This window comes from Anser cygnoides, chromosome 27, assembly GCF_040182565.1.
Source record: "Anser cygnoides isolate HZ-2024a breed goose chromosome 27, Taihu_goose_T2T_genome, whole genome shotgun sequence".
NCBI classification, from domain to species: domain Eukaryota; kingdom Metazoa; phylum Chordata; class Aves; order Anseriformes; family Anatidae; genus Anser; species Anser cygnoides.
The window spans coordinates 404,166-419,190 of record NC_089899.1 but is presented as its reverse complement, the minus strand read 5'-3'; the positions used below and the strand labels follow the sequence as shown (position 1 = coordinate 419,190).

Here is a 15,025-nt window from a genome sequence, read left to right as displayed (position 1 = left end):
CCCCCCGGCCCTGCAGGGACACGAAGCGCTCCGGGAGCCGGCGCCGCGTCCTCGCTTCGGCGGGAGGCTGCGGGCACCGGGGCGAGCGGGCGGCACCGGCGGGAGCCGGGGTGCTCGGGGCCGGCCCCCGCCGCCCGGTGTCGGCCCCGCAGCTCCCGGCAGGGAGCAGCACGGGGCCGCTCCCCCCCCCCCGGCTCCCCGGCCGCTGCCAGCCCCGCCGAACAAAAGGCACAAGCAGGGCTTTGTGCCGGGGCGGGCAGGCCCCCTAATCCTCATCAAGGAAATTAAACCACGCATTGATTTTTATTTTTCTTTTTTTCATCACCCGCGAGCCCGGGGCCGGCGGTGCCAGGGCTTGCATAACCCGCCGACGTGCAGCAGGACCGGGGCCACCGGGACAGCAGAGCCGTTACCAGCTGCTGCTGCTCCCGGGGCCAGGCCCCCCGCCCGTGCCCCCCCAGGCAGGGAGAAGCAGCTCCTGGTGCAAGCGGAGCCCAGCTGCACGACCCCCCCGCAGGATGGGGAGCCCCTGCTGCATCCTCTCTAAAGGAACCCCGCTGCATGCAAAGGAAGCGGACGGAGGCCTTGCACCCATGTTTTGCCACCCAGGAGAGAACAGGGAGAAAAAGAAATTGCTTAGAGAGGTGAGAGACGTGCATGCAGCAAACTCAGATGCTGCAGTCTCTGCTCCTGGGGGTCGAGTCAGCAGAGACCCTTCACTGCTGCCACAGGCTCCTCTTGAGCCGGGCCTCACACCTCCCACATTCACCTCCCTCCCCTTGGGCTTGCAAGAAATGAAAGGTCCCAGCCAGTCCCACACGTTCTGGATCACAGAGCTCCCGGCAGGGCTTTAATAGCCCTTGGAGGATGAAGTCCCAGGCAACTGAGATCCCAAGAACCTGCAGCCCAGCTGGGACACGACCCAGAAGCCAGAGCAGGAAGGCAGAGCTTGCCTGAAGAGGCAGCACACAGCACCCATCCCCAGCATTGCTCACCTCCCTTTGTAAGGGCTTGAACACCTCTCAGGGTGTACGTGCTCGTGATCAGAGAGCAGTCAGAGCTGCACGAGCCTGGGGGACAAAGCTTTGTGTCCAGCAGCCAGAGGAGCCAGAAAGGGGTCAGAGGAGGTCAGGAAACCCATAGGCCCACCTAGGAGGTAAATGAAAGACCAGAATCCAAACCAAGGTGGAAAAAGAGAGAAAGGAATTATCTTTATTTGTGAAGTATGTTAACAGATGGAACAGCTCAATGCTACTCAGCAATAAAGGTATTAGACACCACTGAGCATTCATCTGCTCTCAGGCTCCTATGTTGCACAAACACCAAGATGGCCCAAGCACAAGAACACATGCTGTCACACCGCCCCCCACCACACCGCACCCCCAGCACTCACCCCACACTTTGCCCCCAGACCCCAGTGTAGCCACTTGAGAAGCAATACTAACAACCCATTAAATAAGTTAACACAAATCATGTTCAGCCAGTGTCCAGCTCTAACACTGTCTCCTGGTTGTCTGTTTTCGAGTGTGACCACCAAGAGCATCCCTGGAGGAGCCGGGGGGAATGCCTGCCCCACAGCAGGGCACTGGGCAGCGCGTGCTGGGAAGCGAGCGGCTCACACCTCCACAAACCACCCCAGACAGTGCCCGGGGGCCCTGCACGAGCAGCTTATAGGACACAGGCTGCTTCCAAGCAAGGGAAAGGCGCAGCCCTGCTCCAGGTAACGCACTGGGAAAGACCCAGAGCTGCCCTCCTAAGATGCTCTGAGGGATGGGGTCACCTCCAGAAGGTTGCTACAGCAGTTTCCTCCTGACCCGCATGCGCAGGACACGACAGCCCTGCTGGGAACCCAGGCCAGCCATGTCTGGTGGAGCAGCCCTCAAGGAACTGTGCATTTTGCTGCCACGCTCAGGTCGGCTCTCCGCAGCTCCCTGTGTGGCCTCCAGCACTGAGGTGGGGCAAGGAGGGCATTTCAGAACAGCCCCCCCAGCGCACGCTGCTCTTCGAGAGGAGAGGAAGAGAAGTTGTACTCCCACCCACCCGCTCTGCACCAACATGAAGAGACCTAGGACAGACAGCCAGTGACCAAGACTACCAGAAACAAGGGATTTACACTTACAGGTAGAAAAACCCTCCCACAACTTTTTTTTTTTAAAAAAACATCACGTGTATTTTAGTTTCTACAACTTAAGTTCCTTTAGAAAGTGAAGTAACTCAATCGCAAGGACACACTAGAATATTTCATGGTGCTATTTTACCAAAGAAAAAGAAGAAAAAAATGTCCAGACGAGTTCTTCAGCTACATATCACCTGGAGTGAGAGAGAGAAAAGCCATTTAGATAACCTAGCAGTACCATAAGGCCATGCAGTGCTAGAGGGGGGCTGATAAAGCAGGACAACAGCTGCCTTGAATAAAGCTGTGGGCTTGGACTCATCTCTTGCTCAAGTCCAGGGCACGAACTATTGGGTAGTCCTGACCCTCCCATGCTGCAAGACCCCCACTGTGGAGCCCACCACTCTCCCGCCTCCCTCTGCTCATCTGGGCAGAGGCCAGGCCCTGCTGAGTGTGCCTCACGCAGCCCCAGCAGCTTTGGCAGTTTCCTACCATACTGCTCATGGCCTGTGCCTGAACTTCACAGCAAGGCTTCCTTCCCTCGCCCAGGAACCGCACTATGATGCTGGGCCAAGGGAGCCTTTGTCCGCGTGGCTTTTACAAGCTGCTGAAGAGCCCCGGCTGGGTTCCAGCCAGACACAAGCACCTCCGGACGGCCGTACGAGCCCCTTGCTGTGAGGAGGTGAAGACACCTGGCTCAGCAGCTGCTCTCAGCTGCAGCTCTGCCCTCGGGAGCAGCACTCACCTGGCCCCTGCTTAGTTAGCGTTCCTCTGGCGGACGTTCTTGTCCTTGTGGTTTGTGGCATTACTTTTCCTGGAAAGAGAAAAGGGAGAAAAGGGGCAGTGAAGACAAAGCACAAAAACCCACCCTACCCACTAATGCGATTCGTACCCAAATAGACGCTCAAGATACAGCAAGGTGAGTTTAGTTGCCAGAACAATCAGTTTGAGACCTCCGTACCATTCTAAGTTGTATGCAGTTCATAGAGAGGCCACAAAAAAAACAGGGGAAGGGGAAGTTCCCCCGGAAGCTAATGTGGTATTCCTGCACCAGCTCGCTTTTATATTCAAAGCAGATTTCCTGATTAATGTGATCTGCCAGTACAAACATGACTAAGTAGAAAAACAAGGTACTTACAGAGGTGCAGAACCTCCATCATCATCTTCATGTTCAGGACAGCACAGAAAGAGAAAGAACAAACAGTGTCAAGGGAAACACACACACAAAGTAATCCCTGTCTCTCTTCCACCTCTGTAACTCTGGGGACCAGCATGCCGAGAGGTGACGGGATTCTGGACACCGCAGGTCACCGCAGACAGGGCTCCCATTTCACCACGGCTGGGAGGAGCGGGGGGGCTACTACTTAGAACACTACCACCCCCAGCGTGAGTTTTAAGCTGCTTCTTGTCTAAGCTTAGACATGGCACAAGCTTAGACATAAGCTCCTGTTATGCAGTTGCTTCTGTTGGCACAGCACGGGCACAACCAGGTCTCCTACTCCCCGTCAGCAGAGGTCAGGTCTGGTGCTTTATTAACCTCGAGGCACACCTGAGACTATCCAGGAAGCCACAGAAGCAGAATTACACAGGGAAGCGTCCAGGCAGCCTCAAGCAGCGCTGCTGACCACTAACATCTGTTAACATCCACACCCCGTGTCCCCAGCCAGTCCTCCCACTAGCACCCAGAGCTGAAATGGGAGCCACAATCCACTCGGTGGGACAGCACACCCAAGTACTTGCTGCTCTCACCCCTGTTAACAGCTCCCAGATCTGAACACAAAGTCAAGGCTGCAGGAACAAGGCTTTCAGTATCCACGTAAAGCCCTTCTTCCTCCCTGCACATCTTGTGAAGCAAAACAAACACTGCACGCCACGTTCTTGCTACACAGAGAAACACAGCTAAGAAAACACCTTTGCCAACAAGTGCCAAGCCCTGGGACCTTTCACCAGCTCCTTGCGATCTGCCACCTTCCAGGAGAGGGTTCCCATCACCTCCTCCATGGCCCAGGCTTCCGCTCAAGCAGCGCTGAGGGGTGAGACCCGAGCTCTAAACTCGGGGCTGCCTTGGGCACCAAGACGTGCACACAGCTGGTGAGAGGACACGGCTGGAACCAGCTTCCACTTACCATTTGAGGTGACACCCAGCAGCAGAGAAGGGAAGAGTGGAAAGATAACACCAGCAGGGAAATCAGGCCATACACAGGCTGGACTCTTCCCATCCCAGGTAACAGGGAGCAGCCAGCTCACCGCCACACACCCGAGGCTCAGCAGCTCTCTAAGCTGGCTCAGCACTGCCTTCCTGAGGCTTTCGAGGAGCGAGATGCAGCTTTACACTGCCCTGTTGTAGCATCAAGTGCAATGCTGTATTTTCATCCACAAGCACTTGGGAGCCTGAGCTTAAGATCTCTGGCTGAGGAGCCGCCAGAGGAGACCGGAGGCCTGCCAGTATTACAGGACCTGTCGTCATCTGTCAAAGGCTCCACCACAACTCGGACAGAGCTGAGCAGGATCTGGACTCAGCCGATATCAGCTGAAACCACACTCAGCAAAACAGGCTACAGCTTTTTTTGCTAAAAGCTGTAGCTACAGCCATTCTTAAGTAGACATCTGCCTTCCAGCCAAGAGCACCGTGTCAGAGGGCAACACATTTACTTATAAAACCGCCTCAAGTAGAATCTCTCAAGCTCCGCAGCCAGGCAGCGGTACTCAGTTTTAGTCCCTCTGCTTCCCTTCACACCACCCAGTCCACCTGATGTGCTGTTCCCCTGCAAAGGGCGAAGGTGACTGACCCAGCCAGCAGGAAGGATACCGAGCATTTACACTGCATTGTTAGCGGGATCAGATAAGGGAGGGGCTGCTGGGGTAACACAATGAAGATTCCTACCGATAAGGAAAGGGAGGAGCCACACTTCCAGAACAGATTAGAGATAACACCAGGCTTTGAGGAACTCCCGGAGAGCTGGGATGAGTGAATTTGAGGACCCAAAACAGATTCACGAGCTGAGGCTAAGCCTGTTGTTACGGAACCACTGACAGACTCCCTTCCTTTGCAGCTCAGAAAAGCTCTACTACCTGTTCCCAAATCATTTTCTCCAGAATGTTAACTGTCAAAGAAAACCCTGTCCTGGAGATGCTCGCGTCAAGCCGCTGAACAAAGTGCAGAGGAACTGCTGAGACAAAGGGTCAGGCTGACCTGCACCGAACGTAACTCTGGAGCCAAAGCACAGCTTGCTGAAGGATCGGCAGAAAGCGTGCAAGTACTTCCACGCCAAAGTAACCTGGTGGAGGCTACGACGGTTAGACAAGAAGCATTCCTGAGAAGCAGGCCTCCCACTGAGGTGTAGCGCCCATCTGACAAAGTCTGAGTTCTCTGAGAACAATTTGCCTGCACCCTACAAGCTCCTTTTTCTCCCCAGAAAGATGTAACCCCAGGTGCCTCTTACCATCGAGAACTTCATCTGGCTTCCTCCTCTTCTCGTAGATAAAGATGATGGTGACAAGGACCAGGACTTCTGCCACTATACCCAGGAAGGGCCAGAGCGCTGCCAGACGGCTGCGTACGCGCAGGTTCACTGTAGCTTCACCCTTGCCAAAAGAGTTGGTGGCACTGCAGTGGTAGTCACCCGTATCCTCCTCGATGTTCAGCTTAAGAATGCGTAACTCTGTCTTGTTGCCGCTGGACTTGATAATGTATCGACCAGATCCATTGACGATGGACTAGAAGGAAGGAATAGAGAGCTTCAGGGTACTCCTGGCACGAGGGGAGCTGCTCACGTTATAGGCACAGGTCTAACACTACAGAAATCCTCCTTGCCATGGCACTAAGGAGAAGGCTACTCTGAAACAGCTAATTCTGATGGGAAGAGGTCCTCTGCCTCCTCGTTGGTAAGTAGGGTAGGCAGAGGGGGAGCCAGGACAGACACAGCACTTACCTCTTGATCATTTCTGTACCAGACCCAATCGCTGACAGGAGGAAAAGAGGGATTCTTGCAGGTCAGCACCCCCGTGTCCCCCTCGTTCCCATGCTCAGACTTCTTGTATGCCACCACTTGGGGCAGAACTGCGGCAAGAGAAAAAGAAAGTCTGACACCTCGCCATGGAAGAGACGCGAAAGACTCGTTGCAGTCCACCTAGCCACTATCAGACAAAGTTGCTCATTTCTTTACTTCAGTTTAAGAAATGTATTAGCGGGTCTTAATCTCTTCATTTGTCCAACATTTGGCATTTTCAGAGCAGGAAGCACCTGAAAGTGCTTCAGGAAAGGCTCAGACAGGTTTGACCACCAGGTACTGCCCCCCTCCCACAGCAGAAGGCTGATTTACTGCAAGGTCCCCAGGCTGACCCTACAGACAGCTTAGTTGCTTGATGTAACTGAGATGCCTCACAGAGCAAACCTGGTAATTCACAAGTAGAGCCCAGCAGCCCTACCGGTAAGGGCTAGAAGCAGCTTTTCAGCTTGCTTTGCTACCAAAGCAAAGTGTTCAGGAGGCCGCAGCTTCCCCACTCCCCTCCTCAGCCGCAGAAGCAAACCCGTGAAGTTACCTGATATATTCATTTCTCCTTTTATCTCTGGGCTTGTTTTGTAGATGCATTCATAGATACCAGAGTGCTCTTCCTTCTTCCCCTCGATTCTACCAAAAAACAGGTTGTCAGATAAGCATTCAGCTCAGCTACTGTTGTCCAAAAATACACGATTCCAGACCCACAGAGACAGCCCTAGGACACCTGAACAGCAGCCTCCTGTACAGGCCGTTTCTCCCATTCCAGCACCAAGATTCGTGCAGCACCACGCACCTACTGCATCCCTGCTCTCTGCCTTTCTCTCCCCACACGTTAAGGATGGCAGAGAGGGATTCCACACATGCCAAGTCTGACGTGGGTCTGTCAACTCAGTGATCACCGAGATAACCTGCATCCCAAACCCTGCAAACCAGCAGCTTCCACCCCCTAACCCAAATCACTCTTGCCTCCAGGGCCTCTACAGGGGGGAAAATAAGAGCTGACTGCTAGCCCCTACAGAAGCAGAGAATCAGGACAACACGCCTTCACCAGGTACGACTGCAGCCCTGTTAAAAGTCATCCCCTACTGCGCCAAGCCCCCACACATGAAGCGAGCACGGCCACACACCTCCAGCAGTACCTCAGCCCTGCGGTTCCCCTCTACAGGAGAGGGACAGGGACCTTAAGACAGCAGATTCAGAGGGAGGGTACTCTTCCTGTGCAGGGAAGGCTGCTGGGACACATGACAGTGACAGAGAAAAACCCAGGCTGAGTCACTCTGGATTGATCCAAGTGTAGAGAGAGCTCTCCCATTTTTGTCTTTGTGAAGCTGCTGCCCTGAGATTTAGTGGATTATGCTGCACTGCAACAACCATCACATTCTGCAGCTTAGTAATAGCCACTCAGGGGAAGGGGCAAAGTTTCAGTCCCCGGCTGCGCTGGGACAACAGACCGTTTGTTAGCTCTGCTGTGCACGGAGCTTCCCACTTCCAAAAACCACTCAGCTAAGGAATTGAGGTCACGCGAGGGAGGCTGGGTTATAAATACTTTAATCCTTGTTCAGCTCCCTGTTGCTATGGGGAGACAGGCACGTCGGCACTGCCATACAAAAGGACATGATGCCTCTACAGCTGCTGGGTCAGTGCCAGCCGGGCCTGACTGTAATCGGAAAGGAAGGCTCAGTGCACCGCCACAATACGGCCGGTATCCCCGGCCCTGCTCAGCTACAGCCTGCAAACAGCTTCAGAGACTAATCTGCAGGCAGCTTCCCCGCTCGCTCTGTAGCAGGGAGACGTACGTAAAAGCACGATACACAGAAAACATGGGAGTGTGCAGCTCCACGTGCCTTTTGGGGGCAGCAGGGGCTCCTCCGAGCTCCGCGAGGCTGCCGTGCCGTGCTGCTGTCAGTGCTGCGGGCACAGCACAGGCAGTGCAGGGGCCTGGGCCACGCTGCACCTGGCAAACCCAGCCCGGCCGAATTCTGCACAGAGACACGGGGCCACGGGGCTCCTCCTACCAGGAGGACACCGGTGGCACTTTACTTTCCCTCCCTCCGCCTCCTCATTCCCTCCTCTCCCAAAAGTAGGAAGAATGGGGTCTCACCAAAACTTTATTTTGTTCATCTTATGTTCTGAAGTTTAAAACTTTTTATTTCTGGCAAGACTGCAAGCACTCAGCTTTGAGTTCAGTGGGTAGGAGATATTGCCTCCAGTTAAAAAAAAAAAGTGTCCTTGTTTAGATTCTTATCTGGCCTTGCACCCGACACTTACATGTAACTGGTGAAAGCGCTTGACTCCGTGTCTGTTTGAAGTATCTTGTCTCCATGCTTCCATTCATGACCCTCGACGGCAAAGGCAGGATCGGTTAGGTTGCAGCTGAGGATCAGCTTGCCAGTAGAGTCTGAGAACCCTGTTTGGACGTCTGGACCTGTTTGTAAATAATCCCACTGAAGTTAGCACCTGGTATTCACAAGGTCATGCACCTGCCCAACAACCTGTACCGCAAAGAGTCAAAACCCACAGCTCCTCACCTCCACCATAGCTTTCCACTTACCTTTGTGGTCAGTTTCCTACCAGAACTGGTGACACCAGCGCAGGAGACTGGAAAGCCAGACAGCTAGGGCCTGACTGCACCTCGCAGTAACAGGACACTGACTCTACAGCTGCTCCCACCGGGGTCGGGATCGCTGCCATGTCCCATGGACAGCTTTGAGCCTCCTGCTCAATGGGTGCAGCTCTAATAGAGCCGAGTGCTCAATAAGCAGTGGAAAAAGCCATACTGTGAAGGGCAGTTACAGTAGCTCAGCTCCCTGCTTTTATGAGCCGCTTTAGTGCTCGCTGCATGTCAACACCTCCCACAGTCAGAGCAGATTTAGGAACCTGCAGGTAATATAACCTACGGCAGCCAAGGCCCTCTTTTGTGAGGGGTAACAAAGGTGACCTTACACAAGCAATACACGCATCATATGATGCGGCCCGAATTTTTATAGTCAGGTTTATTCCTGGGAGAACACACATAACCATGACTCCAAAAGGTCCTGGACCTCCGTGTGCCAAGAAGCAGTAAATTATACATCATAAGACGAGTCAGGCATTTCGACTCAGAGGCAGTGAAGCGCACGGCTGCCATTAGCAGAACCATTACACAGCCCCGGTGGCACTATGCTCCCTGCCCTTCCACACAGGCTCTTCACCTGGAAGGAAGAAGTTTTGCACGGGCCTAACGGACCTGCTTTTCCTCCTACCCCAATTCCACTGGAAGAAGGCTCTGCTGGAGTTTTGTACTCCCTAGTACGCTTCAGGATTCATGAGGCCTTAGCAGGACGTTACACCCCCTCACCCTGGCCCAGGTTTCTGTTACTCAGAAGCCAGCAGCCCGTTAGCTCCGGTCCCGTGGCCAGCTCTGGGAGCGGAGGACACCCGGTCGCTCCCAGCGCGCAGCTACGCCACACTCAGTGTCGCACACAGACACGGCCATTTCAAAAATGGTTGCACCACGGGAAACTAAAAGCAGATTTTGGTCCCCACAGCTTGTATCACTAGCAGGAAAGCGAGCTTAAAGCAAGACCGCTGACGGAAGCAGAGGCTGTAGGAGCTGCAGGGAAGGGCTGGTTTGTCAGTGGTGGTTAGGACAGAGTCTACCAGCAGAACCAGGACTTAATTCTGCAAGCCAGCACCGGGACACGGAGGCACTCGGGAATAAGCGACACATTCCAGGTCTTTGGCTCCAGAAAAGGCACGGGGTTGCTGAATGGCGTTTTGGTTGGGAAGTCACAACCCTTTTTGAGGGCCGTTTTGGGTCAGGTCAGAGGCGGTGAGGGAGACGACACAAGGGGGAGTCTCTCGGTTCTACAGCCAGGGTGGGAAGGTGAGGGGGCTCTGGGGAGTCACAGGACACGGGTGCAGGGGTGAGCATGGCGGGAGACTCAAGACACCAGTGTCCGAGCAAGTGCCAAGGCCTCAGGACGGCCACTCACGTTCGATGACAAAAACGTTAGCCTGTGAACGGATCCACTTGACTTTGGGGCTCTTCGACAAGTGGTTGCGGTCAGGGTCGTTGCTGGCCCGGCACTCGTACGTGCCCGAGTCGTCGCCCGTGAGGTTTGCGATGTAGATGGTGCTGGTGGAGTGCAGGTTGTAGGTGGCGTTGATTTTGACACGGTCCTGCCGTGCACCATCCCAAAGCTGAGCATAGGTCTCATTTGGCTCGTTCCCCTCGAACCACCACTGGATCTCAGGGATGGGATTGCCAATCGCCTCGCAGTACAACTCGACGCTGTCCTGAGTCAGTCTCTTTTGAGACAGCGGTGACTTTATAAAACCAGCTACGAGTTGAAGAGGTATTAGTGCAAAGTGTTAGTGCAAAGCAAGAATTCACCCTCTACAAGCAAAAAAAAAATTCAGCCATCGAGAAGATGCCACAGTGTTCAGGTCAGAATCCTCTCCCTCCCCACTCTCCAGACTCCGTCCAGCCGCGCAGCTCAGACAGGGCCCTGGCTCTGAAGAGTTGTGCCTCCAGGCAGCAAGGCCTCCCACCGCAAGACCAGAACACCAGGAGCATGTACGGTATCTGCCAGGATCCGAGCAAGAACCCCGGCACTGCCTCTCCTGCGAGGGCCGGCTCCCCAAGGCGGCGCTCGCTGGGGCAGGCCGAGAGCCCCCCAGCCTCGCACCTCGGCCCGGAGAGGGACAGGCCCGCAGCAAGGTCAGGGCCAAGGCAGCAGCGGGTTTCTGCCCCGGCCTCCACAGACCCCACTGCTTGAGCATCCCCACAGCAAAACGCTTCCCTGGACACATCTGCGCATGCATACGGAACACACTGAGGCGCCGTTCCTTGTCGTAACATCATTTCCACCTGGAGAACACCAGCTGGGTACCCGAAGTGCCCACCCATCGGCAGCACCGCATGCCGCACAGACCTCCCGCCGCACGGAGACACTTCTCACCCACCTCCTCCCCAGCCCCACGCTCCCGGCCGTGACCTGGAGCTGGCCGGAGCCCGGCGCTGCCCCAGCCGCCGCACGGCCACAGGCACCGGGCCGCCCTGCCGCTCTCCTCCACCGTCTCACGAGCTCGTCGCACCGCTCCGCTCGTTAACAGGCGGACACCGCTAAACACCTTACTGATACGACTGCCTGGGTTCTGTGGGCTTTTTTTTTGTGTGTGTGTGGTTTTTTGAGATTGTCTTGCAGTCCGCAAGATGCCACAAACGAGGTGAAGAAATTTCTAACATCCGTTGCCACACAACAAAATCAGATTTTCCATCCGACAGACAACTCTGCAGAGGTAAATTAGTAATAAACAGCTTAAAAGCAGAGACACCCAGAACGACGGCACCCTTCAAGTTGTTCCTGTGCTCGGAGCCCCGGGGCCTGGCTCTCAGGAAGCCGACAGCGCAGAGACAGCCCCAAAAGCCCCAGGGCTGCGGGAAGCCGAGCTGCCCGCAGTGCCCCCAGGCTGTTATCGGCTGCCACCAGCAGCCCGCGGAGGGGAGCCGGCACCAATCGCTCCAGGACAGCGGGGGAAAGAGCAGGGCCCCGGGAGGGCTGGTCCCGGAGGCCAGGAAGAGACATCACACCAACGTCAAGGTTACTTACGTGACTCAGTCTGAGCAAGGTTTCCGAAGAACCAGCGAGGCTTGTGACACGTACTTCCTGCACTGACTGCAGGCTGCACTTCTCAGAACCGCCACCAGCAGACTTTAAGGGTATTCCCCGGAAATTTCTGTTACTGAGCACTTGAATGTCATGGTTATACAGGCTGCTCCACACAGGTATCGTAACACACAGGCATGAGGGAGGTGGGTTCAGGGACAATTTCTTTTGGTTTTGAATTTCTGAAGATGCTTCAATAAGAAATCTCATGGCTTATTGAGAGTGTGGAAGCAAACCGGTATTACGAAACCAGCATTGCTCAAACTCAAGGAAAACACAAATGAGTCTGCAAGGTACATTTCAGAGTCCTAAGTAAATCACTTCCACATTCCTCAAAGGAGAATTTAGACTTTTAAAGCTTCAGTATACATAGCTGGAAGAATAAGCGTGCTTGGACAAGCAAGGAGAGCTCTGACCCCCGTCTGGTACAGGACAGCTTTAGCAGACAGCTGATATTTAAAACTGAGGCACCTTTAAAACAGAGGTCAGAGTAGCTCGGGGCTAGAAGAGCCTGCTGCTATTTCACACGCCAGCAACAGCGCTGCTGGCTGCTTCCAGAAACGCAGTAACACCTCTGCAGCAGTTTTAAATGTTCCAAGCAATTCTGGATTACAGAATTGTAGCAGAGACACCAGAACGATCCTGAACTGGTTTCACAAAGGCGCAGGAGGTGGCCAGGGCTCCAGAAGACATACGGGTCCCCGCAACAAGCAGCTCTCGTGCACCAGAACTTGCTGGAGGCCGCCTCGTGAAGCGCCCAGAGAACAAGCCCAACAGCCTCCAGGGCCACACTCGCACACTGGCACGGGACGAGCCGCTCGCACGCCTCCTGACGCTTCTGGGCAGCAGAATGGGCTTTTACACCTCGGGCCTGTGATTAAACACTCCCAACCACCTCATTTTGAAGAGTCACGGAGCTGACTACTGCACATGTAGGAGCCTGTCCCACTTCAACTGCAGCCTGGTTTAAAACGGGAGCTAGTAAATATCAGCGGGTTTGAGTTTTGTTTTTGTCTCTGGGGGTGGGTGGGGCTTTTTGTTTGGTTTTTAGCAGCTGTAAGGTGATTATTGTATGCTGACAAAATAAGCTGTTGCAAGGTTACGTGCTCCGAGTTAGAGGGCACTTCATGCCTTTCAGAGAGGCTTCAGCTAGCCCACACTAGTAACAGCAGGTACCCCCTGCACTCACACGGGATTTCACGTCCTCTCCCCTTCGTACACGAGGCAGAGCAACCAAGCAAAGCCCTGGGCACGCCAGGCTGGGGAGAGCACCCGCTAAGTCCTGGGGCACACGAGCACTGCCGGCATCAGCCCCCCAGGACCCGTCAGAGCTGCCCCCAAGTTCCCCGGGGGGCGAGGGGCTGCGAGCTGCAGCCAGCTCCCCAGGCCAAGGGGCAGCGCAGCAGCGTGCGAGGGCAGATAGCGCTCCCCTGAGTCACCTTCCAACTAAAAGCAGCCTCCCTGTGCGGAGGGAGGGCGCGGGCAGCGCCGGGGGCCTGGCGGGGGCCGGCACCATGCTGCAGGGCGCGCTCCCCCCGCAGCCTGACCTTTGCTTCTTGGCCTCGGGGAGGGACATCCGAAGCGGCGACTTTTTGCCGTTTCCACTAATAGCTGTAAAATGGACTCTCCCCAGAGCTTTGTGTGACCGGGCAGGAGACCTGCACGGGGCTGGGAGCAGAGTCCAAGCACACCCACGCCGCTGCCAGCCGCTCTTTGCCGCGAGCCACAAACGCCGCGGCCTCAGCGGTCACCCCCGGGGCTCTGCCCCGAGCCAAGGGCTGAGCGCCGCGGAGGGGCAGAAGACCCCCCCACACCTCCCAGCCCCCCGCTCGGGTCACTGGAGGAGTAAGAGGGAAGGGGACGGGGACTTCAGCGGGAGCGCAGAGCTAAAAGGCGCAGGCCCGGGGCTGTTCCCCGCAGCTCCTCGCACCCAGCCCGGGGGCAGGAACGGCCCCCCCCAGGCACCCTGCCCTGCACCGGGTCCCTCCCCGGAGGCAGCAGGAGCCGCCCGGCTGAGCGCCCCAGGCAGGCTCAGGCCCGGGGGCCTGCCCGCGGGCAGGAGGGGAAGCGCCCAGCGAGGGCAGGCAGCGGGGCCCCCCCAGCCCCGAGCCCGACGTGGGGCAGCCACCGGGGGGGGGCCGCTGGCCCCAGGGGAACGTGCCCTCGCCCAGCTCCCCGGGCCGGGAGCAGGGCACCGCAGCGGTTTTGGGTTATTTATGAGCCCCCCCGACCCTCCCCAGGGCTGCTGAGCGTCCCCCCCCCCCCGCCCCGCTCCGACGGCCCCGACCCTTCCCCCTGGGTTCGACTCCGAGGCAGCTCCGCGGCCACGGGTGGGCCCCGGGGGGGGCAGAGCCTCGGGTCGCGGAGCCCCGAGCACACACCGCCAGGGGAGCACGAGGCGGCGGAGCAGGGCACGGCGGCGGCCCGGGGGCTCCGAGCGCCCCGGGGCCGGGGGGGCTGCAGGAACCGGAGCCCCTCAGCTATGGGGGGGGGGAACCGGGCACCGCGAGGTGCGTGCGGGGAGGCACGTGGCGGGGGGCAGGGCGCAGCACCGGGGGGCGGAGCGGGGCCGGGCGGGCAGCTCCCGCTCCCCGCTCCCCCCCCCGCTCCCCGCTCCCCCCACCGCGCCCCCCCCCCTCCCGCCGGGGCTCCCGGGCCACGATGCCCCCAGTGCCGGACCCACCCCCGGTCCCCCCCCCACCCCCCCGCCGCCACCGCCGCCCCAGGGCCGTGCACAAACCCGAGACCACCCCCCCGGCACGACCACCCCCAGCATGCCCGCCCCCCCCCACCCCGGGGCCGCCGCGCTGTGCCCCCCTCCCCGTTCCCTTTCCCCGGTTCCCGTTCCCCTCCCGCCCCCCGCCGCCGTACCTGTGCCCTCGCCGCCGGCCGCCAGCACGCCCAGCACCAGCAGCGCCAGGAGCCCGCGCAGCCCCTCCGCGCCCGCCGCCATCGCCGCCCGCGCTCCCGCCGCGCCGCCCGCCCGCTATAAGCGCCGCGCCGGGGCACGGCGGCGGGGGCGGGGCTACCGCTCAGGCCACGCCCCCCGGCTCTCCCCGGCGCCAATCGCACGGCCGCTCCCGCGCGTTGCCCCGCCCTCCCGGCCGCGCCCGGCCAATCGGAGCAAAGGTTCCGCGGAGCGGCCTCCCGCGGCCCGCCGACCCCCGCGGGGACAGCCGGTTCGGGCCGGTCCCGCCGCGGCCCCGCCCGCCGCGCGACGGCAGCCAATGGGAGGGCGCGACCGGGGGGGGGGGGGGGCG

General features: G+C 57.7%; 1 protein-coding gene across 2 annotated transcripts; it reads right to left on the bottom strand.

The window, feature by feature from the left end:
• Positions 1–1,186: 1,186 nt before the first annotated feature.
• On the bottom strand, positions 1,187–14,794 carry BSG (basigin (Ok blood group)). Of its 2 annotated transcripts, XM_066983943.1 has the most exons (9): positions 14,637–14,733; positions 10,089–10,436; positions 8,383–8,539; positions 6,656–6,744; positions 6,046–6,173; positions 5,557–5,830; positions 3,252–3,276; positions 2,859–2,927; positions 1,187–2,310 (listed from the first exon to the last, which is right to left on the bottom strand). In XM_066983943.1, the coding sequence occupies exons 1-8, from the start codon at positions 14,716–14,718 to the stop codon at positions 2,870–2,872; spliced, it is 1,161 nt and encodes a 386-aa protein (XP_066840044.1). In that variant the 5' UTR covers positions 14,719–14,733; the 3' UTR covers positions 1,187–2,310; positions 2,859–2,869. The 2 variants fall into 2 exon arrangements, with proteins under 2 accessions (XP_066840044.1, XP_066840043.1); XM_066983942.1 differs by lacking the exon at positions 10,089–10,436 and having other exon boundaries at positions 14,637–14,794.
• Between the last annotated feature and the right edge of the window lie 231 nt (positions 14,795–15,025).